A 25,916-nucleotide genomic window follows, 5' to 3' on the forward strand; every position below is an offset into this window, starting at 1 on the left:
TAGGCCAAATGGGAAACAGGAGTAGAAAAGTATGAAGTTACCTTCTCGTCATTCGATCATGCTCTCTTTTGCTTCACCTTCTTTCACTTTGTGTGTGTGTGTGTGTGTGTGTGTGTGCGCATGTGTGTGTGTGTGCGCATGTGTGTGTGTGTAGGGTGTTGTCCAGATTGTCTTTCTCTCTCTCCCTGCATGGGAGTTATGTAACCACGTCTCTTCCTGAGAACGAGCTGCTGCCACCACTTCTTCTTCTTCTTCTTGGTCTTCGCTGCCTTCCGCCCGCCCACTGGCGCAGCGTCCACCAATGAGGCCGCCGATGGTTTTCCCGGCAGCCAGTTGGAGTCAGAGATCCGTGTTTTGACAGGGAGCTGGAATGCAAGGGAGGCGGAGTCTTTCCAGGAAGTGCATGGCAATAGAAGACGGATCCGGGAGTCTTGTTGCTCGGGTCCCTGTAAAAATACTTCATAGGTAGACGATCAGGTTCTTTGTTCCCCAGCAGAGGTCATGTGACTCTAGCCTAAATATCCCAAGTGGGTCACGAGTTTCTGGGTTTCTTCCTAGAAAGCGGACTCAGCGGAGACATAAATGGATGCCCGGTGCTCCTTTGTGCAGATGGAGGTTCAGGAGAAGTGCTGATCTCCGGCGTTTGAAGGCAGGACGTGTCCCGACTTGCCGTCTGCACTCTGGCAGCACAATTCCTGGCATTTGAAGGCAGGAGCAGAAGGAGCAGAAAATGAAAGAGTTCTCTCAAAGACTCATCCAGGGAAAGTATAATTGCGAGACGCCCTCTAATCTGCAGCAGGCCCGGAATGTTCCACTCTCTGCTGACTGCACGGGGGGGGTGCAAAGGCAATGTAATGATCATTTGGTGGAGGCTTTGGGAAAACGAGCATTTTACACAACTAGCAAGGTGGAGCACCCGCTTTTTAACGGGATGATATTATGTCATTCTTAAACCTCCTCACCTCCTCACCTCCTTTCCTCCATTCTTCCTCCCTCTCATTTTGGCTTTTGATGATTTCCAAGAATATTTCCAAGAAAAACCGGCAAATTGAATGAGATTTGGTCAAGATTTTGCTATCTTTAAGCACTAATTTTCAGTGATTTTGAATGCTGGAGCCTATCCCAGTTGGCTGTGGGAAGAGGCGGGGTCCACCCCTGGACTGGTGGCCAGCCAATCCCAGGGCACATATAGACAAACAACCATTCACACTCACATTCATACCTATGGACAATTTGGCGTCGTCAGTGAAGCTAGCATGCGTGTTTTTGACGCTAAAATAATTCTAGATTGTTTTTTGTCAGCTCATATGCTAACCTAGCATTTAACCTTGCTGTTAAAAAGTCAATGTAATGTTAGCGCTTTAGCATCACATGGCTGTGCTAGCGTTGCTGTGCCGCTCCTTAATGGTACGGTGATATATATGTATATATATATATATGTGTATATATATATATATATGATATATATGTATCATGTTGGACAGGAGTTACAGTGTACATGTAAGGCGAGGATAAAGTGCACAATGGCGCTTTTTGTCGAGGCAAACGCGGCTCATTAGCGTTAGCGCTACACACACACAAAACAGCCTGTTCCCAGGCAGGGCTTACTAAAAGTATAATTGAGACGGCACCTTATAATCCGGTGCGGGAATATGGTAGTCATCCAGCCCACACAACCGCCCGAGCGTGCTAAACTAAGCTAACCCCGGCTAGCTTCCATTCATAAAAGGACTTCCACCAAATCTGCATTTGCATCTGAATCTTGGGAATCTAACATGCTTGGTGCAACCACTTTGAAGTTATTGTTGGTTTGTATGAAAGTGCCCTCTAAATGACATTGAACATTTTGGGGACTTTTAGTCAGGATGTCTGCATATTGATTTTTCTGCCAATATTGATAAGATGTGATGAGTTGATCCCCAGTTTGAAAATGAAAACAATTTGTCATTTTTTAGGATGGGATTTGAATACTTATACTATACCAGGGTCAGCAACCTGCGGCTCCAGAGCCGCATGTGGCTCTTCAGCCTCTTTATTGTGGCTCCCTTTGCGATGCTTGAATATTTTTAACACCCGAGTGGGGAAAATGCACGTCTTTTGTAATGAGTTTTAAAAAATCCAACTTTGTCTGAGACCATGAATGCATCCTGAGTGAGTTCTGACTGCTATCCAGTTCAGTACATGAAGAAAAACAAGTAATACTTACCTACAAATCTAAAAAATAAATTCGAGATAATTTAAAAACAGCGGCATGGGAACTTGATTTTACGTTTACAGTAGTTTACACATACATTTATGTAAGTTTATCTCCAAAACTAGCAAGAGTACTCCAACTCGTCTTTTCTTATCTGAACTACTTTGATACCCCCAAATTCCCTCCAATGTTGTTTTAAACATACTATATGTTTTGCGGCTCCAGGCTATTTTTCTTCAGTGGGCATTGGGTAAAATGACTCTTTTCATAGTAAAGGTTGCCGACCCCTGTACTATACTATACTAATACTAATCTAATATGTTTACTTCATGCTGCTTTCATACTTTCATACGTGCTTAATGAGCCCAGTTTTAATCCCGAGTTTCATACTTTGCACTTTATTCCTTGTTATACGGATGTTTGTGCCACATACAAATGTGTGCAGCTTCCCAAATGATATCATTGTCAGCATTACTGCTTTCTTATTTATGAATGTACTTGTTGGTACAATGTGTTATTTTGAATGACTTTTGCTGATAAAAAGTATTTCAACTTTTCCGATCACTTCCGTTGCATGTTGAGGTGTTTGCCTTATTCTGTGTTGGTGCTTTCATGCATCACAAGGAGTTGCTGCCTATGTCGGTATCGGGAACGAAGGACTGGACTATATCGATATCGGCAAGAATATGGAGCGTCTGTTTTATTATCGAACGTGAGTTTCCAAGTAGAAGGGAGGAATGTTGGTCCACATTGGAGAAACCTGCCCTACTTTTGAGGGACTGCTTTGTTTGGGTTTCCTGGCTTTCTTATCTGGTCTCTCGTATCGGAGTCGTCGTACGCACCATCAAAGGTTAAGAGCGAGACATCTGGCGTCTTTGTTGGCCCGTGTGATGTGGTTTTGTTGAGGTCTCATGTTGTTTTGGATGGAAACTGGCCCTGGAGGCCTTCGGTACCGGGGGAGCTTGTTGGAGCTTGGTCCGCTCCACCCGCTTTCCTTCCACGGCGACGTATCATTACTGCAATTACACGCGTGCAGAAAGCTGCTGCTGGCCGACGTGGGAAACCTCCATCTTTTAGCAATCCTCCCTCTGTCTCCGGCCCAAGTGTGTGTGTGTGTGTGTGTGTGTGTGTGTGTGCGCACATGTGTGTGTGTGTGTGTGCTCGCTTCAACATTCCTTTCCACCCTTCTTACCCTAACCCCCTCTTCACTGCATCTCCATGTCTCCACTCCACCTCTCTTTTTCCTTGGGTAAGAAGGTACTCACACAGTCCGAGTGTGTGTGTGTGTGTGTGTGTGTGTGTGAGCATGTGTGTGTGTGTGTTTGAAAAAGTGGGCAAGCAAGAAGAGAGGGTCCCTCCTTGACTGAATCCCTTTTGTAAAAGGAGCTGGGTTTGAATGGGAGTGGTGTTGATGGCAGTTTCCCACCATATTTAGCCGCCCCCCCCCCCCCCCCCGCCCCCCTTTTTCTTTTTTCTACACACCATCATACCGCCATCATGGCAGCAGGTATTTACGTGTGTACTCGTGTACTCCTGAACGCTCTCTCGTTCTGCAAAAATCACCTACTGTAACTTTAAGACAGGGGTCTCAAACTTGCGGCCCCTGGGCCAAATGCGGCCTGTGAGAGGCTAGTTTGAGGCCCCCACCTTGATACCAAAATGACAGCTTAAAGCTGTGTGCACACCGGACACAATTAACATGATTTTTGCCCCGCCCATACTGTTACCCTACCCCGTTACCCTGCCTTGTTTTGCTTTGGATTAGCAATGAAGCTAAAGGCTTATGATGCTGGGTACAAATAAATGCAGGAAATGAAAATCCACGTCAAGATAAAGCATCTCATCAAACATGTTGTTAAAGTTAGCACGCTGCTCCCAGATGGAACTGATGCTAACATGCTAACTTGCTAATTGGCTAACTTGCTAATTGGCCGTGGAGGAATTGTTGTCGTTCAGCCACATTGGAGGCTTTCCCAGCATGAAGCCTTTTGAAGGTCATGCCGCAGCATCTCCATAGGATCCAGGTCAGGACTTGGACTAGGTCACTCCAAAGTCTCCCTTTGGTTTGGTGGACTTGCTGCTGTGTTTTGGATCCTGGTCCTGCTGAAGAACCCAAGTTGCTTTCAGCTGGAGGTCACCAACAGATAGCCGGGCAGCAACACAGCCCCGACCACCACACTACCACCACCATATTTTACCTTTTCTGAAGTACTGTGTTACTTTTACGTATCCCCGTTGGATGTTGTTGTGGGGTCTTTTGTGACCTCTTGGATGAGTCGTCTCTGCACTCTGGGGTTCATTTTGATCATTTTCTGATATTATTGCAGAACTGGCAACATCATACATGGAATAGATGGTGACTGGTGTAAAACGAAGGGGGGGTGGGATTGAATAAGCTCTTCTTCCTACGCCTTTGGTCAGGGGAAATTGGGCATTGTAGTACGGGATGCATACCGAAGTGAAAAATACAGCCTGTATGTTGAAATAAAATGAAAGTGGGACCTTCTGGAAGGGATAAATGTGAAGGAAATCTCCAGCAGTCCCTTCAAGGCCCCATCATGGCAGGCAGACGCAACACAGAGAGATTAGACGAAGTAACTAAGTAACTAAGTAACTAAGTAAGCATCTCCCCAAGACTAAATCTCACCTTTACAGGATTGGTTGGCTTTAACATTTTTCATTCATCATCTCCACATAAATGCCTACATACATAAATACTCTACATAAATACTCTACATAAATACTCTACATAAATGCTCTACATAAATACTCTACATACATAAATGCTCTACATAAATACTCTACATACATAAATGCTCTACATAAATACTCTACATACATAAATGCTCTACATAAATACTCTACATACATAAATGCTCTACATAAATGCTCTACATACATAAATGCTCTACATAAATGCTCTACATACATAAATGCTCTACATAAATGCTCTACATACATAAATGCTCTACATAAATACTCTACATACATAAATGCTCTACATAAATACTCTACATACATAAATGCTCTACATAAATACTCTACATACATAAATGCTCTACATAAATACTCTACATACATAAATGCTCTACATAAATGCTCTACATACATAAATGCTCTACATAAATGCTCTACATACATAAATGCTCTACATAAATACTCTACATACATAAATGCTCTACATAAATACTCTACATACATAAATGCTCTACATAAATGCTCTACATAAATGCTCTACATACATAAATGCTCTACATAAATACTCTACATACATAAATGCTCTACATAAATACTCTACATACATAAATGCTCTACATAAATGCTCTACATACATAAATGCTCTACATAAATACTCTACATACATAAATGCTCTACATAAATACTCTACATAAATGCTCTACATAAATACTCTACATACATAAATGCTCTACATAAATACTCTACATACATAAATGCTCTACATAAATACTCTACATAAATGCTCTACATAAATACTCTACATACATAAATGCTCTACATAAATACTCTACATAAATACTCTACATAAATACTCTACATACTCTACATAAATGCTCTACATAAATGCTCTACATAAATACTGTACATAAATGCTCTACATAAATACTCTACATAAATACTCTACATAAATGCTCTACATAAATGCTCTACATAAATACTCTACATAAATGCTCTACATAAATGCTCTACATAAATACTCTACATAAATACTCCACATAAATGCTCTACATACATAAATGCTCTACATAAATACTCCACATAAATGCTCTACATAAATACTCTACATAAATGCTCTACATAAATACTCTACATAAATACTCTACATACATAAATGCTCTACATAAATACTCTACATACATAAATGCTCTACATAAATACTCTACATAAATGCTCTACATACATAAATACTCTACATAAATGCTCTACATACATAAATGCTCTACATAAATACTCTACATAAATACTCTACATAAATACTCTACATACATAAATGCTCTACATAAATACTCTACATACATAAATGCTCTACATAAATACTCTACATACATAAATGCTCTACATAAATGCTCTACATACATAAATGCTCTACATAAATACTCTACATACATAAATGCTCTACATAAATACTCTACATACATAAATGCTCTACATAAATGCTCTACATAAATGCTCTACATACATAAATGCTCTACATAAATACTCTACATACATAAATGCTCTACATAAATACTCTACATACATAAATGCTCTACATAAATGCTCTACATACATAAATGCTCTACATAAATACTCTACATACATAAATGCTCTACATAAATACTCTACATAAATGCTCTACATAAATACTCTACATACATAAATGCTCTACATAAATACTCTACATACATAAATGCTCTACATAAATACTCTACATAAATGCTCTACATAAATACTCTACATACATAAATGCTCTACATAAATACTCTACATAAATACTCTACATAAATACTCTACATACTCTACATAAATGCTCTACATAAATGCTCTACATAAATACTGTACATAAATGCTCTACATAAATACTCTACATAAATACTCTACATAAATGCTCTACATAAATGCTCTACATAAATACTCTACATAAATGCTCTACATAAATGCTCTACATAAATACTCTACATAAATACTCCACATAAATGCTCTACATACATAAATGCTCTACATAAATACTCCACATAAATGCTCTACATAAATACTCTACATAAATGCTCTACATAAATACTCTACATAAATACTCTACATACATAAATGCTCTACATAAATACTCTACATACATAAATGCTCTACATAAATACTCTACATAAATGCTCTACATACATAAATACTCTACATAAATGCTCTACATACATAAATGCTCTACATAAATACTCTACATACATAAATGCTCTACATAAATGCTCTACATAAATACTCTACATAAATACTCTGCATAAATACTCTGCATACGTAAATACTCTACATAAATACTCTACATACGTAAATACTCTACATAAATACTCTACATAAATGCTCTACATAAATGCTCTACATAAATGCTCTACATACATAAATACTCTACATCAATACTCTACATCAATACTCTACATAAATACTCTACATAAATACTCTACATACGTAAATGCTCTACATAAATACTCTACATAAATACTCTACATACGTAAATACTCTACATAAATACTCTACATAAATACTCTACATACGTAAATGCTCTACATAAATACTCTACATAAATACTCTACATAAATGCTCTACATAAATACTCTACATAAATACTCTACATATGTAAATACTCTACATAAATACTCTACATACGTAAATACTCTACATAAATACTCTACATAAATACTCTACATACGTAAATACTCTACATAAATGTGGGAAGAACTGTGACAAAGCTCCTTAGACGTATTGAATCATGGTCACCTGACCAGCCAGCTCCGAGCCCATGAAGGTCTAGCTAGCTAGCTAGCTAGCTAGCTAGCTAGCCTGGTGTGTTGATGTGGCGTCTTGCTTGTGAATATTCATTGTGGTCCACCAGGACGGACAAAACGCAGACATTGTGCGTGCGAATGATGAACGGCCGCCCGAGTCAGCCACGGCTATGAAGTCACGGGAGTCCACGGCCTCATTGTGTGTGTTTGTTCCGTTTGACGTGACAGACAAGTCACTTTCTTTCCTTTCCACAACCAAGACACAAGTCGGTGATTGTTGTCCTACCTTTTTTTTTTACATTTGATCTCCTCTGGGAGTGGAGGCACCTTCATCCATCTGCTGTCACGTACTCAACAAGCTAGCGTTGCTGCTCTGTGGCGTGCCATGATGGCGTCTATACGTCTTTCTATACGTCTTTGTTATTGACTGACTTAATATCGGCGGATCAGACTATATTCATATGATTCCATATCTCATTTTTATCGGCTGGTCATTTTGATGTTATCGGACATCCCTAAAAACAACATGTCCCGCTACGTAATAAAACTAAAATAAAGCAAAAGCACTCAGTAACGTAAGAGGGAGGTCAATTGGATTTATTTATTATTTATTACTGATCAGCCAGGACAGAGACTGTACTGATGCATGGCAATGAGTCCACCATCACTAGTGGGCAACTTCTATGCTGACATCACAAAGAATAAGCCAAAGAAAAAGCACAAAACGCTCTTGTGGAGCCGAAGTCTCGCAATTGATATTAATATTATGGTAATATGATTTATTATATTGATGGTTAGAGTCATCTTTTGTGGTTCTGCGTGAAAGATGCATGAAGATGACTCCATGTGTCTACGTGATGCAGAAGTGTTCATTTTGGCATTATTTCATTCATTGATTATTTTATTAATTATGTTATGTAATGCCACAAATGGTAACTTCCTCAAATTTAGGCCCATGTGACTTTTGAATAGAAATCTTTAATACAATTTCAATGTATCATCATAATTTTATATATATTGATAAAAAAACATATAAATACAGTATTAAAAATTTGGCATATAATAATAATAATGTTTACTTTTTATATAAATACAATATGTATATAATAGTACAAACAGGAATAACTCTGAAAAATATTATATTTTATAAAAAATAAATTAAACATATAATAATACTAAAAAGAAAAAACATTTTATATATTAAAAAAAATATGCCGTATCATTAATAATACTCATAATAATATATGTTTTTATAATTGTACAGCCAATAGTCATCTTGAGTTTCTTTCTCTCTCCTCCGTCTCGCTCTTCTTTTTCCTGGCAGCGGAGCGAGTGGCGTTCCCATCTGTCTGCGATGTGTCCTGGAAGCTGCACATACGTGTGTGTGTGTGTGTGTGTGCGTGTGTGCGTGTGTGTGTGTGTGTGTGTGTGTAGGATGGGATGGCCAGGCCGAGCTGGGAACGGGGCTCAGATGGAGAAGTCAAGGAGTTTGAGGGAGAACAAAAACATATGATTAAAACAGAAGGAGGGGGCGGGGCCAACATGGCTGCCAGAAGGTGCTGTGTGTGTGTGTGTGTGTGTGTGGAGTGAATGTGTCGATGGTGCAAGTCCAGCTGTGTTATCTACGAACCCCCTTGAACACCTCGTCGGTGCGAGAGGATGTGCGGCTGAAAGTGAAAGACGCATCGTGACACACTCGTGTGTGTGCGTGTGCGTGTGCATGTGTGTGTGTGTCATCATGCTGAGTGTGTATACATAACAGATGCACATTTCCTTGCCCTGATTCACTGTGTGTGTGTGTGTGTGTGTGTGTGTGTGCGTGCAATCTTCTGGGAATCTCTGTTAGTAATATTTGTGTTTTGCTCCAAAAGAACCAGTTCTCTACGTTCCGATCCGACTCGCCACACCAGCCTTCCTTTGGCACGATTGGACGAGGCGAGCGAGGCGACGGTACGGCGGCGTGTCGATCGTTGAGTCCCAAAAGAACTGTCATGTGATTCGTCCTTCCAGGTTCTTAAAGACCAGCGCCGCATTTTATAATGTACATAAAAACAGGGGTGTGCAAATTGCAGCCCGGGAGCCATTTGCAGACCACAACAGTTTTTTTATTGGCCCCACGGCACACTAATATATCATTTAAGATAAAACTAAATAAAGAAACACAACAACACAAATGGAAATATCAGACTCCCAAGCTTTCCCTTGGACTTGTGGACTACCGCCCGATCCCGCTTTCTAATTGGGTGGGAATAGGAGTTGATAATAAAGGAATGAACCGTTTGGAAAGTGGTTAGGAGCTCATGAGCTACTCGATGGAGATGGAGATCCCTGACTCAAAGAGTGGTAGCTAAGTCCAGACAATCTCGGTAGTGGACATGAGAGTGCGGCATTCCCTTGCTGGGAATCACCAACTTCAACGCTTCTGCCTGAGCTTGCCTCGTAGAAGATGTCCTGGGAGCCATAGCTAGCAACCTGTAAACAGAGCAAAGCGGAGCTGTGGGCAGGGCGGTCCTAGAGCGTATCTGGCCGACAGGGCATGCCCATATAAGGAAGCCAGATTCACTGTGATGTCACAGAGAGCCACCCCAAACTTGATGACAAACATTGAACCGGAGACTAAATTCTAGCTCCGTTTTTAGGCCAGAAAAGTGAAAAAGCCAACCGTGGCCTCACTGGGAAAGGTTAGGACACCCCTGCTCCAAATAATCCAGATGGCATTACCCTTGGCACGGTTGCTCGCCCATGTCATTTGGTGATTGCCCCGCTGGCAAGTCGTTTACCGCAGACATCATCTTGCAGTGTAGAAATATTCAAAACGGCTCCAAACTAAAATAATCCCCAACATCAGGGAAACTGCAATAGTAGAGCAGTGACGACCCGAGGTCGCCCTTAGCCGATGCAGGTGTGCCTAATGTTACGTCCGGCGAGTGCACATTCGTGACAGCTTGGACACCTTGGCGCTGTTTGCGCTTGACCTTCAGCCAATTAGCGCTGCTATTTTTCCATGTGAGCGCTTTTGGTTGTTTATGTTGTCCCTTCCCTTCCTGCCGGGATTGTGCTTAGTTAGCTGGGATGCTAAATGTTGAATGGATTCACCCGATTTTCCTTTTACACTAGGGGTCTCAAACACGCGGCCCGCGGGCCGACACAAGTTTTGATATGAAAGTTTAATGTTAGTTTGATATGGATGCTGTATGGTATCATGTACCCAGAAAAAATTATTACGTTTGATTAATGTTCATGTTAAAGGTTAAATAACTGTTAATAGTTATCCTCCGTATCCGTGTGGAAGTGGTAAGTGATATGAAAGTTTAATGTTAGTTTGATATGGATGCTGTATGGTATCATGTACCCAGAAAAAATTATTACATTTGATTAATGTTCATGTTAAAGGTTAAATAACTGTTAATAGTTATCCTCCCTATCTGTGTGGAAGTGGTAAGTGATATGAAAGTTTAATGTTAGTTTGATATGGATGCTGTATGGTATCATGTACCCAGAAAAAATTATTACGTTTGATTCATGTTCATGTTAAAGGTTAAATAACTGTTAATAGTTATCCTCCCTATCCGTGTGGAAGTGGTAAGTGATATGAAAGTTTAATGTTAGTTTGATATGGATGCTGTATGGTATCATGTACCCAGAAAAAATGATTACGTTTGATTAATGTTCATGTTAAAGGTTAAATAACTGTTAATAGTTATCCTCCCTATCTGTGTGGAAGTGGTAAGTGATATGAAAGTTTAATGTTAGTTTGATATGGATGCTGTATGGTATCATGTACCCAGAAAAAATTATTACATTTGATTAATGTTCATGTTAAAGGTTAAATAACTGTTAATAGTTATCCTCCCTATGCGTGTGGAAGTGGTACGTTTTTGGCTATTTAAGTTGAAAGGAAATAACTTGAAGGCTAGCATTTAGGTGGCTAGCTGTCTAGTTTGCGAGTTAGCATGTGTCTCAAGACCCTGCAGTTGCGCAATATGTTGTAAATAAAAAGACATTATTAAAATCAACATAAAAATGTGATGAAGTACCTGGCGGTGGGTGGAGCTTTGGTTGCTCCGAGGAAACCACGAGCTGACCTTTGGTTTGTGTGCCAACAAGGCAAATACACGCGTGTGTGTGTTTATGTGAATGCACCATGACTCATGTGTGTCTGTACTTTCCCAGGTAGGACAGTTGAGTGAATTTCTCCATGAATGTACGTCACAATGATGATGACAGACCAGATTCCACTGGACTTGGCTCCGCCCCCTCTCCTGAACGGGGAGGTCCCGCTCATGCCTCACATGGTTAACGGTGACGCAGCGCAGCAGGTAGGACGCATTCTTTCATCCCGCCTGAATGAATGGCCGCACGACATGCACAGACGCGCTTCCTGCCGTGTTCAGTAAATGGGCGTGTCTGGGGTTGCGTTACAAAACCACATCTACGCTTAGAAAAATGTCGTGAAAATGATCCTTCCAGGACAACAAGACAATAGTGACGTTGGGAGTGTTGCCAGGCGGAGTAGAAGGACTGGACGTGTGCCGCGTGTCATTCCAAGCGCCGCTAATGGGAAACATCACGTAGTCTGTCACCGCTGAGTCACATCCTGCTCTATTTGCATTTCTGTAAAATGTATTTTTAGGCCGCTTACTGCTGATTTTGATTTTTTTTAAAGCATGCAGCCTTTAATTCAAGGCCAGATTTGCACAGCGTTTGCTTCCTGTTTCCTGTTTGGAATGTCCCCAGTTATTTTTATGATATTCTGCCAGTCGTTTGTGTCCCTGGAGCATATTTATGAGCACCAAACGTGCCAAAAGTCCATCGTCGCCCTCACTTTTCCTCCTCGTTTCAGCGGTGCTCAAACCCTGGCTTTAGAACTTGCGGTTTTTCATAATGTCATGAATGACAAAGCCTCTGCCCCCAAGCTAGATGAACTCGTTTCAAAAATAGCATAGCATGTTAGCACAGTAGCTCATGTAGCCGTGTCTCTACTTCCTGTATGTTAAAAGCTGACATTTTTTAAAAGGGAAGCACAAAATCCCAAAAAATATATCTGGAATAGGTGCAGAGTCTGGAGGATCTAGAGAGCTTTCTGTGCTGGTTATTGTGTGTAGCTGCTCTATAGGAGTCCACAACTCGATACCAAGGGTCGAAGAATGAGCATAATGGCTCCCTTTTAAATGTGGCTGTAATGTTAGCGCTGTCGCTCACGTAGCCGTGCGCAGGCTTCGCTACACATCTCAAAATAAGGCCAACTTTGCATCAGTTGAATACAGACGTGGGAGCCATAAGTTTAAATATGTTTAAATATGTCTGTAATGTTAGCATTGGAACTCATGAAGTTGTATGAAGGCTTCGCTACACATCTCAAAATAAGGCCAACTTTGCATCAGTTGAATACAGACGTGGGAGCCATAAGTTTAAATATGTTTAAATATGTCTGTAATGTTAGCATTGGAACTCATGAAGTTGTATGAAGGCTTCGCTACACATCTCAAAATGAGAGATGGGAACGGCGCCTTTGATCATGTTTTTTTTTTTCAGCAAATACTCCAACCTAGCATGACGTCGCTGTTAATAAAACAACTGTAATGTTATCACTGTTACGACATAACCACGAGCAGGCTTCGCTACACATCTCAAAATAAATGCACCCAGTTACAGACGTGGGAGGCTTACGTTTATTGTCATTTAGTTTTTCTTACGCAAGTAGGCTAACAGCAGGATGTTGCTGTTGAAATGTGATGCAATGTTAGCACCGGAACTCACATAGCCATGCGTAGGCTTCGCTACACGTCTCCAAATAAAGCTACAGATGTGGGAGTCTTACGTTGGATCCTGTTTTTCTTCAGGGAATAGCCTTACCCCGCATGACGTTGCTGTTAAAATGTTTAAATGCTAAAGATGCTAAAGTGTTAGCACTCTAGCATCACATGCTAGTTATGCTACTGTTGCTAACACTTGTATGTAATATACGGCATCTAATACTAAAGGTGTAGTAGTGTGGATAAAGTACACAGTAGCACCTCTTGGAGACACACGGCTCATTAGCATGCATTAGCATTAAAGCTGCAGACAGGCTAAATCAGGCTTCCTAAAAGCACATTTAAACTGTTTACATTCCAGCGTCAAGGCTAACACGTTAAAAGGCTATTTCCAATTGTTGAATTAGGGGCGAGACCTTGAACGTCACACAGGCTCAGCCACGTTGCGTGGAGGAGTGATGATGAGGATGTGCACGTACCGTATCTTCCTCTCATAGTGGGGGTGTCGGGGGAGTGTTTTTGGCTACGGCATGCTAGCAGTTAGACGGCCTAAACTTAGTGTGCAACCAGAGATGGAGGCCCGTGATTATACAGATTTATCTCTTCATGCGTGTCTGTACGGTGTGTGTGTGTAGAGTGTGTGTGTGTTGAGTCTGCTCGCTTGTCTGTTTTTGAAATTAGCCTTAAAATTAGCCTTAAATAGCCAAAAACTTACCACTTCCACACGGATAGGGAGGATAACTATTAACAGTTATTTAACCTTTAACATGAACATGAATCAAACGTAATCATTTTTTCTGGGTACATGATACCATACAGCATCCATATCAAACTAACATTAAACTTTCATATCACTTACCACTTCCACACGGATAGGGAGGATAACTATTAACAGTTATTTAACCTTTAACATGAACATGAATCAAACGTAATCATTTTTTCTGGGTACATGATACCATACACTTGCCGCGTGTTTGAGACCCCTGCACTAAACGATAGTGTATGTGAAATGCAAGTGTATAAAGAAGCCAAGCACTGTTATAATAAAATGTGAAAACCATCATCAGTTCCTCACATGACCCAAATGAGCCTTTCTTAGAACGGCCTTGGCGGAGGTCTGCGCTCGCTAAGCATCCTTTACCCAGGAAGGACAATTCCCTCTCCCAGATGCATGATTCCGTGATGATTCCAGAAATACTTTAATACTTTATACAGATTATTGCGCAACAGGAACTCTGCGGAATGTTTTACAAACAGATGTGGCAACACACGCATGCATGGCCGCACGGTCTAATGGTCAACCCAGCTCACCCTAGCAGTTTTTGTCTGTCTTCAAAATGTCCCCACCAGGAAAAAATGTCCCCACCAAGACTGATATCCGCACAGTAAAGACGGACTGTCAAAAGGCAAGCATAGAAAAATATGCTTGCATATGAATCTATGCAGAAGGAGACAGTTTCCTCCCATTTGTCTTGCATGGACCAGCCAAAAAGTCCTCACAAGGAAAAGATGTCCCCACGGAGACATACTATGTCCTCACAGTGACGATGGCATGTCAAAAGTGGGACCACATGAACACAGAAAACCAAATATGTAGTCGTATCAAAGGAGCACATGCTTGCATTTTTCTTGCCAATAATGTCCCCACAAAGGTAAAATGTCCCCACAGAGACAAATGTCCTCCAAATAAAGGTGGGATGCAAAATGTATGCGACCCAAACTATATCAATATGCACAGAAGGAGCTTGTTTCTTAGCATTTTTCTTGTGAGGACCAGTCAAAAATGTCCCACAAAGAAAAAAAATGAGACAGATGTCCTCACAGTACAGATGGCTTGTCAAAGGTTGGACTTCATGAACATACAATAACAATCCGTGTAGGAGTAGAAAAGGAGCTCATCCTCGCATTTTTCTTGTGTGGACCTGCAAGAAATGTCCCCACAGAGACAAACATGTCCCCACAGAGACAAACATGTCCCCACAGAGACAAACATGTCCCCACAGAGACAAACATGTCCCCACAGAGACAAACATGTCCCCACAGAGACAAACATGTCCCCACAAAGACAAAGACGTCCCCACAGAGACAAAGACGTCCCCACAGAGACAAACATGTCCCCACAGAGACAAAGACGTCCCCACAGAGACAAAGACGTCCCCACAGAGACAAAGACGTCCCCACAGAGACAAACATGTCCCCACAGAGACAAACATGTCCCCACAGAGACAAAGACAGCCCCACAGAGACAAACATGTCCCCACAGAGACAAACATGTCCCCACAGAGACAAACATGTCCCCACAGAGACAAACATGTCCCCACAGAGACAAAGACATCCCCACAGAGACAAAGACATCCCCACAGAGACAAACATGTCCCCACAGAGACAAACATGTCCCCACAGAGACAAACATGTCCCCACAGAGACAAAGACATCCCCACAGAGACAAACATGTCCCCACAGAGACAAACATGTCCCCACAGAGACAAACATGTCCCCACAGAGACAAAGACGTCCCCACAGAGACAAAGACGTCCCCACAGAGACAAAGACGTCCCCACAGAGACAAACATGTCCCCACAGAGACAAAGACGTCCCCACAGAGACAAAGACGTCCCCACAGAGACAAAGACGTCCCCACAGAGACAAACAAGTCCCCACAGAGACAAAGACATCCCCACAGAGACAAACATGTCCCCACAGAGACAAACATGTCCCCACAGAGACAAAGACATCCCCACAGAGACAAACATGTCCCCACAGAGACAAAGATGTCCCCACAGAGACAAACATGTCCCCACAGAGACAAAGACATCCCCACAGAGACAAACATGTCCCCACAGAGACAAACATGTCCCCACAGAGACAAAGACGTCCTCACAGAGACAAACATGTCCCCACAGAGACAAAGACGTCCCCACAGAGACAAACATGTCCCCACAGAGACAAACATGTCCCCACAGAGAGGGAGACAAATGTCCTCCATCTCCAGGTGAGATGATGAAAGGTATGCGACTCCAACATAGAACAATAACAATATGCACAAAGGTTCCTACTTTCCTAGCATTGTCCTTGCATGGACCAGCAAAATGTCCCCCCCAGAGACAAAGATGCCCCCCCCCGAGACAAAGATGTCCCCCCAGAGACAAAGATGTGAAACGCTGATAAAGGTTTGTCAAACGTTGCGCCACAAGAACAGAAAACGAAGAGCACACGCTCGGCGTCGGCCCCCGCCCACATGGTCTGATGGAGGGGGGTTCTCCTGGCGAAACACGGGTCACCCTGTACTATGCTGTGGTTCCCATGGCAACAACAACAGCAGCCGCTGCAGCAGCAGACAGGGCAGGAAGTGTGCGTGTGCGTGTGCGTGTGTGCGTGTGTGTGCGTGCGCGTAAGAGAGGCGCAGCTTAAGACCCGAGACGGGAGCGCACGCGGACTCCAAAGACAGGATATGAAGGTTTTCCGATGGCACACCTGTAGCACTTAGACGGCGTGCGTGTGCGTGCGTGTGCGTGTGTGTGCGTGTGTGTGCGTGCACGTGTGCAATGGAGGGTCACCTGTTTCACATCTACAGCCACGTGTACGCACTCAACCATCTGCATGCGGACGACATGGCGGTAAGACGCTCCCCTGCGCGGCGGCGACACGTTCAGCGCGTGTGATTGTCATGGCGTCGTTCCCACGGGAACCGTGATGATGCAATAGCGCGTCTCCTAAACTTGACTCCTCTGTTTGGGCGCAGGTGATCCTGGTGCAGGTCAACCCGGGGGAGACGTTCACCATCCGAGCCGAGGACGGATCGCTGCAATGCATCCAGGGTCAGTGCTCCTTTGACGGATGTTGTGTTGCCATAGCGACGTGTTGTGGCTATGACATATGCTAATATGTTTGTATGCTAATGGATCTTTTTACGTCCTTGTGGTCACATGATTCACATTTGACTATGATGCATTATTATCACTTATTTGCATCACTTATTTTTACACTTGTAGGTTAAAGGCAGTACTAAATGCTTCCCATTGGTGATATTTTGACACTGGAACGGATTATTTCTATTTACTTTTGGATGAACTCTGAAAAGATGACCTTCCACCTTCCACATCTGGTTGTAGCGGTTCCAAACCCGACCACCATAAGTGAATTTCCCCAACGGTAGGATTCCGTATTAATAAATGGTTTATGCTTTTCTAGTTCCTGTATGATTTTCTAAATACAATTGATAGCATTATTAGAGCCCTCTAAACATAAAATAACAACCCTATAGTCACATTTTCATCCCTATTTTTTGCTTAGCCTTTAATTCTGAATTTAAGAAAGATTTTCAAATGGAGAGGGGTAAAGAAGGACAAAGAAGCAAAAACCACTTCCACACAGGATGAGAGGAGAACCTTTTTGGACATGTCATGGCGGACCAAAGTCAAACACAAAACTTTTATTAAACCTCAACGTTCCCACCGCAAAGTAGGGAAAACATTTTTATTAGAATTTATTAGGGGCTGCATGGCGGACGAGTGCTTAGCGTGCAGGCTTCACAGCTAGGAAACCCGAGTTCGATTCCGCCCTCAGCCATCTCTGTGTGGAGTTAGGTGAGGATGAATGAATGAATTCATCAGATGTTTCTGATGGGTATTTTGGTATCGGTTCAAACAAAAAGTGGTGCGTTCAAATGCATCAGCAAAATGTAGGAACATCCCTAACTTTGTTTGGTGAAGTCTTTAAAAAATATGAGAATATGAGTAAATATGATATCCCGGTAATATAGCTTAGAGATGACAAAAGTAACAAGTTTAAGGGTGTAAACGTTGTAAAGCTTCTCTTCTCTTCTCCAGAGAGAAAAATGTGAACCATAAGACGGGGATTCCCCTTAATCCTGCATGGCTGCGTCTCACTTTGATGATGTCAGCAGACTTTGAAAGGGCCCCCTTGTTGTTTTTACAATCTGCCCGCCCCCCTCCCCGCCCCGCCGCCGCCCCCTCCGCACTTTCTTCACTCGCTCGTTAAAGGTTTGCTTTTCTGGGAGACGGCTCCGAAACCGACAACCCGACCCCCACCGCCCCCCCCCCTCACCCCCCTCCCCCCACCGTATGTGATATTCAAACCAATGACCTCCTTCTTCTCCACCCGTTGCCAGGTAATTGATTGTTTTCCCCCTTTAAATGAAAGGGATCCCCTCCCGCCTCGGGCCAACTCCTCCGGGAGCGGGTTGCCAGATAGTGCTGATAAACGTCCTGACAGGAAGTGGGAGCGATGGCGCGGATAGCGAAGACGAACGATGACGATGAATGAATAGTTGCTGTGTTTTTGCCGCCATTGCTTAGCGTCTGTGGCGGCTAATTTCATGTTTGAGTGTGCATATTATCAAGGTGGGGGGGCCACACACACCACACGCTCGTAGGAGGAGTTGAGCAGGTTTCATAGGTGGTGGGCGCCATGTTTGTGCACACGTGTGCGTGGGGGGGGGGGGCGGGGGGGGTTACCAGCATCTCCATCAAGCGCTCTCTGTTAGCTGCTGCTTCAGCACGAAGCCTTGAGTTCCTTCTTCACGCCCTCTGGCAGCCCCAAGCCCCCCCGGGTAAAGACTGGGGGGGGGGGGGGGGGCTAAGTGCAACTCATTACCGTTCTTTTATTTGAATATTGCATTTTATTAGCACCAAAAAAAATAACCTGGAGGGTTTGCTCCAACTTTGCACGGTCCAATAATTCCCCTTTGCTGCTAAATATTGGGGACATTTGGGTGGGTTTGCTTTTTACCTGGGGGGGGGGGGGGGTCTTCATTTTTGCATCCAAAGATATCACATTGCTGACAATCCAGCCTTGCATGTGATGGAAATCAAACGTTATTTGTTTATATGGTATAAACTATTTTTACCAGCTAATACCAGCCTTTACTCATTGGCATGGCTTTCATCCACAGTGTAGGCTTAGGCTTAGGCTTAGGTTTAGGCTTAGGCTTAGGCTTAGTAGGGTTAGGCTTAGGCTTAGTAGGGTTAGGCTTAGTAGGCTTAGGGTTAGTAGGGTTAGGGTTAGTAGAGTTAGGGTTAGTAGGGTTAGGGTTAGTAGGCGTAGGCTTAGGCTTAGGCTTAGTAGGGTTAGGGTTAGGGTTAGTAGGCTTAGGGTTAGGCTTAGTAGGCTTAGGGTTAGTAGGGTTAGGGTTAGGCTTAGTAGGGTTAGGGTTAGTAGGCTTAGGGTTAGTAGGGTTAGGGTTAGGGTTAGTAGGCTTAGGGTTAGGCTTAGTAGGCTTAGGGTTAGTAGGGTTAGGATTAGTAGGGTTAGGGTTAGGGTTAGTAGGCTTAGGGTTAGGCTTAGTAGGCTTATGGTTAGTAGGCTTAGGGTTAGTAGGGTTAGGGTTAGTAGGGTTAGGGTTAGGGTTAGTAGGCTTAGGGTTAGTAGGGTTAGGGTTAGTAGGCTTAGGGTTAGGCTTAGTAGGCTTAGGGTTAGTAGGGTTAGGGTTAGGGTTAGTAGGCTTAGGGTTAGGCTTAGTAGGCTTAGGGTTAGTAGGGTTAGGGTTAGTAGGGTTAGGGTTAGTAGGGGTAGGATTAGGCTTAGGGTTAGGGTTAGGGTTAGTAGGGGTAGGATTAGGGTTAGGGTTGTTAGTGTTAGGGTTAGTAGGGGTAGGGTAGGGTTAGGCTTAGGGTTAGGGTTAGTAGGGATAAGGTTAATAGGGATAGGGTAGAGTTAGGCTTAGAGTTATTAGGGGTAGGGTTAGGCTGAGGGTTAGGGTTAGTAGGGTTAGGGTAAGGGTTAGTAGGGATAGGGTAAAGTTAGGCTTAGTAGGGTTAGGGTAGGGTTAGGGTTAGGGTTAGTAGGGTTAGGGTTAGGGTTAGGGTTAGTAGGGTTAGGGTTAATAAGGATAGGTTAGGGTTAGTAGGGTTAGGGTAAGGGTAAGGGTTAATAGGGATAGGGTAGGGTTATGGTTAGGGTTAGTAGGGTTAGGGTTAATAGGGATAGGGTAGGGTTAGGGTTAGGGTTAGTAGGGTTAGGGTAAGGGTTAGTAGGGATAGGGTAGGGTTAGGCTTAGGCTTAGGGTTAGTAGGGTTAGGGTTAGGACTAATAGGGATAGGGTAGGGTTAGGCTTAGGGTTAGTAGGGTTAGGGTTAGGACTAATAGGGATAGGGTAGGGTTAGGCTTAGGGTTAGTAGGATTAGGATTAATAGGGATAGGGTAGGGTTAGGGTTAGTAGGGTTAGGGTTAGTAGTGTATGGTTTTAGGGTTAGGGTTAGTAGGGTTAGGATTAGTAGGGTTAGGGTTAGTAGTGTATGGTTTTAGGGTTAGGGTTAGTAGGGTTAGGGTTAGTAGGGTTAGGGTTAGTAGTGTATGGTTTTAGGGTTAGGGTTAGTAGGGTTAGGGTTAGTAGGGTTAGGATTAATAGGGATAGGGTAGGGTTAGGATTAGTAGGGTTAGGGTTAGTAGGGTTAGGATTAGTAGTGTATGGTTTTAGGGTTAGGATTAGTAGGGTTAGGGATAGTAGGGTTAGGATTAGTAGGGTTAGGGTTAGTAGGGTTAGGATTAGTAGTGTATGGTTTTAGGGTTAGGATTAGTAGGGTTAGGGTTAGTAGGGTTAGGATTAATAGGGATAGGGTAGGGTTAGGATTAGTAGGGTTAGGATTAGTAGGGTTAGGGATAGTAGGGTTAGGGTTAGTAGGGTTAGGATTAGTAGTGTATGGTTTTAGGGTTAGGATTAGTAGGGTTAGGGTTAGTAGGGTTAGGATTAATAGGGATAGGGTAGGGTTAGGATTAGTAGGGTTAGGATTAGTAGTGTATGGTTTTAGGGTTAGGATTAGTAGGGTTAGGGTTAGTAGGGTTAGGGTTAGTAGGGTTAGGATTAGTAGTGTATGGTTTTACTACTTTGTTTTGTTGTAGCAATTATGATATTATTATTATTATTATAAGTTTTCAGTGTGCCATTAAGGCCCACTTTGTGGGGAATTTTAAGGATAAAACAGTGAGATCCTGTTTTGGATTAAGAGGAACAATTGGGGGATGCAGTGTGGTGGTCTACAATGGTACCAAAAGTGGTACCTTTATTTTGGTAGCCTTCTCAACTTCAGGTGGAAAGAAAATTCAGCTTGTAAGAACCGTGTCTCCAGGCTTCTATCAGGCTGCTAATTAGCATCCCCCCCAACCCCCAGGCCCCCCTCTATGCACCCCCCCCCCCCACCCACCAAGACCATTCCCCAGTGCTTTCCCACACTCACATCAAAGGGCAATACTCTGGAGGGTGTGTTCGAGCACCCGGCTCTGGAATGCACCGGTGCTCATGCATGTGTGTGTTTGTGTGTGTGTGTGTTTTTGTGTGTGTTTGTGTGTGTGTGTGTGTGTGTGTTTTACAAGGCTGTGTTGGTTTACTGTGTTGTTTGCTCTTTGTTGGACTTTTATGTGGGCTGATGAGGCCAGGGTGGGGGGTTTATTGATGGGGGTATGTGAAGGGTTGGGGGGGCCGGGCTTGAATGGAAAAGCGGGAAACTGCTTGCCATCCACGCAGGATGTGACATCATCATCATCACCGCCATCATCTAATTGGTTATTATAGAGTTGATTGGTTGTACGGCATATGTATATAATATAATATGTATATATGATATCATATTATTATTATTAATAATAACCTTCATCATGCATAAGAGAAACAACCAAAAGGACCTGAAAGAATCCACATAGTCCAAGTCCCACCCTTGGATACGCAATGCTAGCCTTCACCTAGCATAGCAGACCTAGCATAGCAGACCTAGCATAGCAGACGCTAACCTTTGAAAAGGTTTGACCTGTGATGCGAACATCTGAGTCTTTACCATCTAATTAGCTGGCAACTGATGGACTTGATCTCTCTGACTTCCAACTCCGTAGCTGGTGCTCTCATTCCATGGAAGCTGCCTGTTATTGCGCAATGTTGTTTCCTTGGAAGTGGATGGAAGCAGAACAGCTAAATATGGTTGTGCAATATGTTTTCCCGTCCTTCTGTTTTCAACTGTAGAAGGGACGCCTCTGTCTGTCCGCCCGTCTGTCTGTCCGCCCGTCTGTCTGTTCGCCCGTCTGTCCGTCCGCCCACACGCACACCCAATTTTTCATATAGTATTTCTCTGTTCTTTCTATTTTTGTCCCACTTGGCCGAGACGACGCTCAAAGTCAGTCGGTCGTCTCGCTCCTGCTGAGTCTTTTTTCCTGAATGTGCACTTCTCCACCGACACCACCAAACTGTGGCGAGCACACGGGGTGGAAAAAAAGCTCACTAGTGGAAAAATCTGTTGGGTTTGTGTGTCCACGTTGGGAATTTTGGGATGGCACACGAGTGTATTGGACCACAGGTTAAGGCCTTACGATCCAATGGACAATGGTCCTCTTGGGGTTCGAACCCCAATGTACCCCGATGTCAGCCCTGGGTAGGCTCCAGCATATCCGGCATTTCCCCGACTCTGGACCAAAACCGTGATAAGTGAATTTCCGGCAAGTGGAATTCTCATGCTCCTATGTGTTCCGTATTGTCCTCAGGAACCACCTTTAGTGACTTCCCAAGGGAATACTTTGAGATACTTAGGGTACGGAGTACAACATTAATACCAGTATACGACAGTCCCTCATTTATCACTGTTATTTGGCTCTTGACAAATTCAATACCAGTATACGACAGTCCCTCATTTATCACTGTCATTTGGCTATTGACAAATTCCAACCCTTGCTTTAGTAACTTCCCAAGGGAATACTTTGAAATACTCATGGTACGGAGTACAACATTGATACCAGTATACGGCAGTCCCTCATTTATCACTGTTATTTTGCTATTGACAAATTCCAACCCTTGCTTGAGTGACTTTCCAAGGGAATACTTTGAAATACTTATGATACGGAGTACAACATTGATACCAGTATACGACAGTCCCTCATTTATCACAGTTGTTTGGCTCTGGACAAAACCGTGATAAGTGAATTTCCGCCAAGTGGAATTGTCATGCTCCTAGTGTTCCGTATTGTCCTCAGGAACCACAGAGTCTAGTCCTATATCGCACCAGGATGGCCGAGAGGTTAAGGCGTTGGGCTTAAGATCCAATGGACGATAGTCCTCGTGGGTTCGAACCCCACTCCTGGTAAACCTGAGTGTATTTCATAGCAAGTCAAACCCTTGCTTTAGTGACTTCCCAAGGGAATACCTTGAGATACTGAGGGTACGGTGTACAACATTGATACCAGTATACGACAGTCCCTCATTTATCACTGTTATTTTGCTATTGACAAATTCCAACCCTTGCTTTAGTGACTTCCCAAGGGAATACTTTGAAATACTTATGGTACGGAGTACATCATTGATACCAGTATATGGTAGTCCCTCGTTTATCACTGTTATTTGGCTATTGACAAATTCCAACCCTTGCTTTAGTCCCTCCCCAAGGGAATACTCTGAGAAACACTTAGGGTACGGTGTACAACATTGATACCAGTATACAGCAGTCCCTCGTTTATCACTGTTATTTGGCTATTGACAAATTCTAACCCTTGCTTTAGTGACTTCCCAAGGGAATACTTTGAAATACTTGGTACTATGGTACGGAGTACAACATTGATACCAGTATATGTAGTCCCTCGTTTATCACGGTTTTGGACTGTGGACAAAACCGTGATAAGTGAATTTTCACCACGTGGAATTGTCATGCTCCTAGTGTTCCGTATGGTCCTCAGGAACCACAGAGTCTAGTCCTCTGTCCCACCAGGATGGCCGAGAGGTTAAGGCGTTGGACTTAAGATCCAATGGACGATAGTCCTCGTGGGTTCGAACCCCACTCCTGGTAGAACCTGAGTATACTTTATAGCGAGTCCAAGGACTTAAAAAAGTCCTCATTTTATACCAATCCATCATATGATGAATATGATATTCATATACATATTCAGAGTAAAAGAGTTATTGCATCAAACAGCGAACAATGGGAGTGTTTGTTGTTGTTGTTGTTGTCGTCCGGCTAGCTAGCGCTCCTCCGTGAAGCCAATGCCCTTACACGGCCGGCGCCGTATGAACGTTCCAGGAGGGAGGAGAAGTGGAGTGGAAATAAGGACGACAGAAGCAGGAAAGGTAAACAGACCAGGAGGACAAAAAGGGAGAGAATCAGACCATGCGTGTCTGCTCGTGTCTGCCGCCGTGCGTTGTGGGCGAGGCCGCTTCCTCCCAGGCGGCGACCCCGGTCACCTCCATGCCGCCGCTGCTAACTGACTTCAGGCCAAGAACGCGGCGCTTGGAAAGTTTCCTGGCCGGCTACGGAGAAGCGCAGGCAGGGAACGATCCCGGAAAGAACATGCAGACTCCACACCGAGATGGCCGATGGTGGGATTGAACTGAGGTCTCCTAGCTGTGAGGCCTGCGTGCTAACCACTCCTCCGCCATTGATCCATAGATTTCCCAGCAAGGATTAGCGGAGCGAAAAAGGAAGTTTGGGGATTCTTCCAGTTCCCACATGCGATTGTTTGCATCATGTGAGCTTTCCGTTGGCCTGATTGGACCGACGGAAGCGTGGGTGGGTCAGTGGGCGGAGCTGAGCAGGCTGCAGTCAACCTCTTTGTTGTCTTCACTTCCTCCTTGGGAATGGAATCTTGCACACGTCGGGGGGGAAAGTCCCTGCTCGTGTTCGGGCCTTGGAGCGGCTCCATCGCTCTTCGTTTTATGGGTCTGATGAAAAGGGACAAATGTGTTGATTAGCGTTGCGATGCCGGCGGGTGCTTCGCTTTGATTAGACCGGGGTCAAAGGTCACGCCTCTGTGCACTCGTTGCCGTCAGACCGCCGTGACTCATCCTCCGGGAATGGCGGGATCACAAGGCGGACGGCAAAGTGGGAACAAAGGTGGCAAGCTGCTCTTGCTGTCTCAACAACTCGGGAATTTTGATGTGAAAAACGTCCAACATTAATAACAAAAGTTGGAATTCTATACAGGAAATATTGGAAAATTCATGGCGTTTTAGTTTTGTCATGGAAAACGTGTACAAATTTAGGAAAATGGCGTCCTGATGGAGTAGTATTATAGGTTGTAATTGGACAAAGCAAAGTTGGAATTTTACATAAACATGTCGAAATTTCCAAGAAAATTTTGGAAGATTTTTGTTTCAAATTAGCAAAATTATTAGACTAGTATTACTAGTAGTAATTCTACGTTAAAAGTAATGCTATAACAATGAAAAGTAGTCATTTTTCCAAAGGAAAAAGCCCAAAAAGATGAGAGAGTAAAGTCTTGGCCAGGTATAAGAAATCCATACATTTATGGGAAAAGTCACATTGTTGGAAGAAATTAGGAATTTTGTCAGGAAATAATAAAGTTGTGCTCAGAAGAAATGTTTACAATTTGACCAGAATGTCATTTTTCTGCTTGGGAAAATTTGCAAGAATAATTGAATATATTGAAAATCATAATTTTTTTAGAATGATCTGGAATTGGAATTTTCCAAAATTGGGAAGATGCACAATAAAGTCATAGTCAAGTTGTCATGTTGAGTAAAAATTCGGA

The 25,916-nt window shown here is 43.2% G+C and overlaps 1 protein-coding gene and 2 non-coding genes across 3 annotated transcripts in view; all 3 read left to right on the top strand.

The window, feature by feature from the left end:
- fndc3ba (fibronectin type III domain containing 3Ba) overlaps positions 1 to 25,916 on the top strand; it is a 73,294-nt gene that overhangs the window by 14,694 nt on the left and 32,684 nt on the right. Inside the window, exons 2-3 of the mRNA XM_058057896.2 lie at positions 11,857 to 12,002; positions 17,182 to 17,257. Of these exons, the coding sequence (XP_057913879.2) occupies positions 11,886 to 12,002; positions 17,182 to 17,257 (193 nt within the window). The 5' untranslated portion in view covers positions 11,857 to 11,885. The remainder of the gene's footprint in view (positions 1 to 11,856; positions 12,003 to 17,181; positions 17,258 to 25,916) is intronic.
- trnal-uaa (transfer RNA leucine (anticodon UAA)) lies at positions 23,439 to 23,521 on the top strand. Its single transcript has one exon. It is a non-coding gene; the product is annotated as a tRNA-Leu (tRNA).
- trnal-uaa (transfer RNA leucine (anticodon UAA)) lies at positions 24,135 to 24,217 on the top strand. Its single transcript has one exon. It is a non-coding gene; the product is annotated as a tRNA-Leu (tRNA).

Source organism: Doryrhamphus excisus, linkage group LG19 (assembly GCF_037039965.1).
Source record: "Doryrhamphus excisus strain RoL-2023G ecotype Guam linkage group LG19, RoL_Dexc_Guam_v1.1, whole genome shotgun sequence".
NCBI lineage: Eukaryota > Metazoa > Chordata > Actinopteri > Syngnathiformes > Syngnathidae > Doryrhamphus > Doryrhamphus excisus.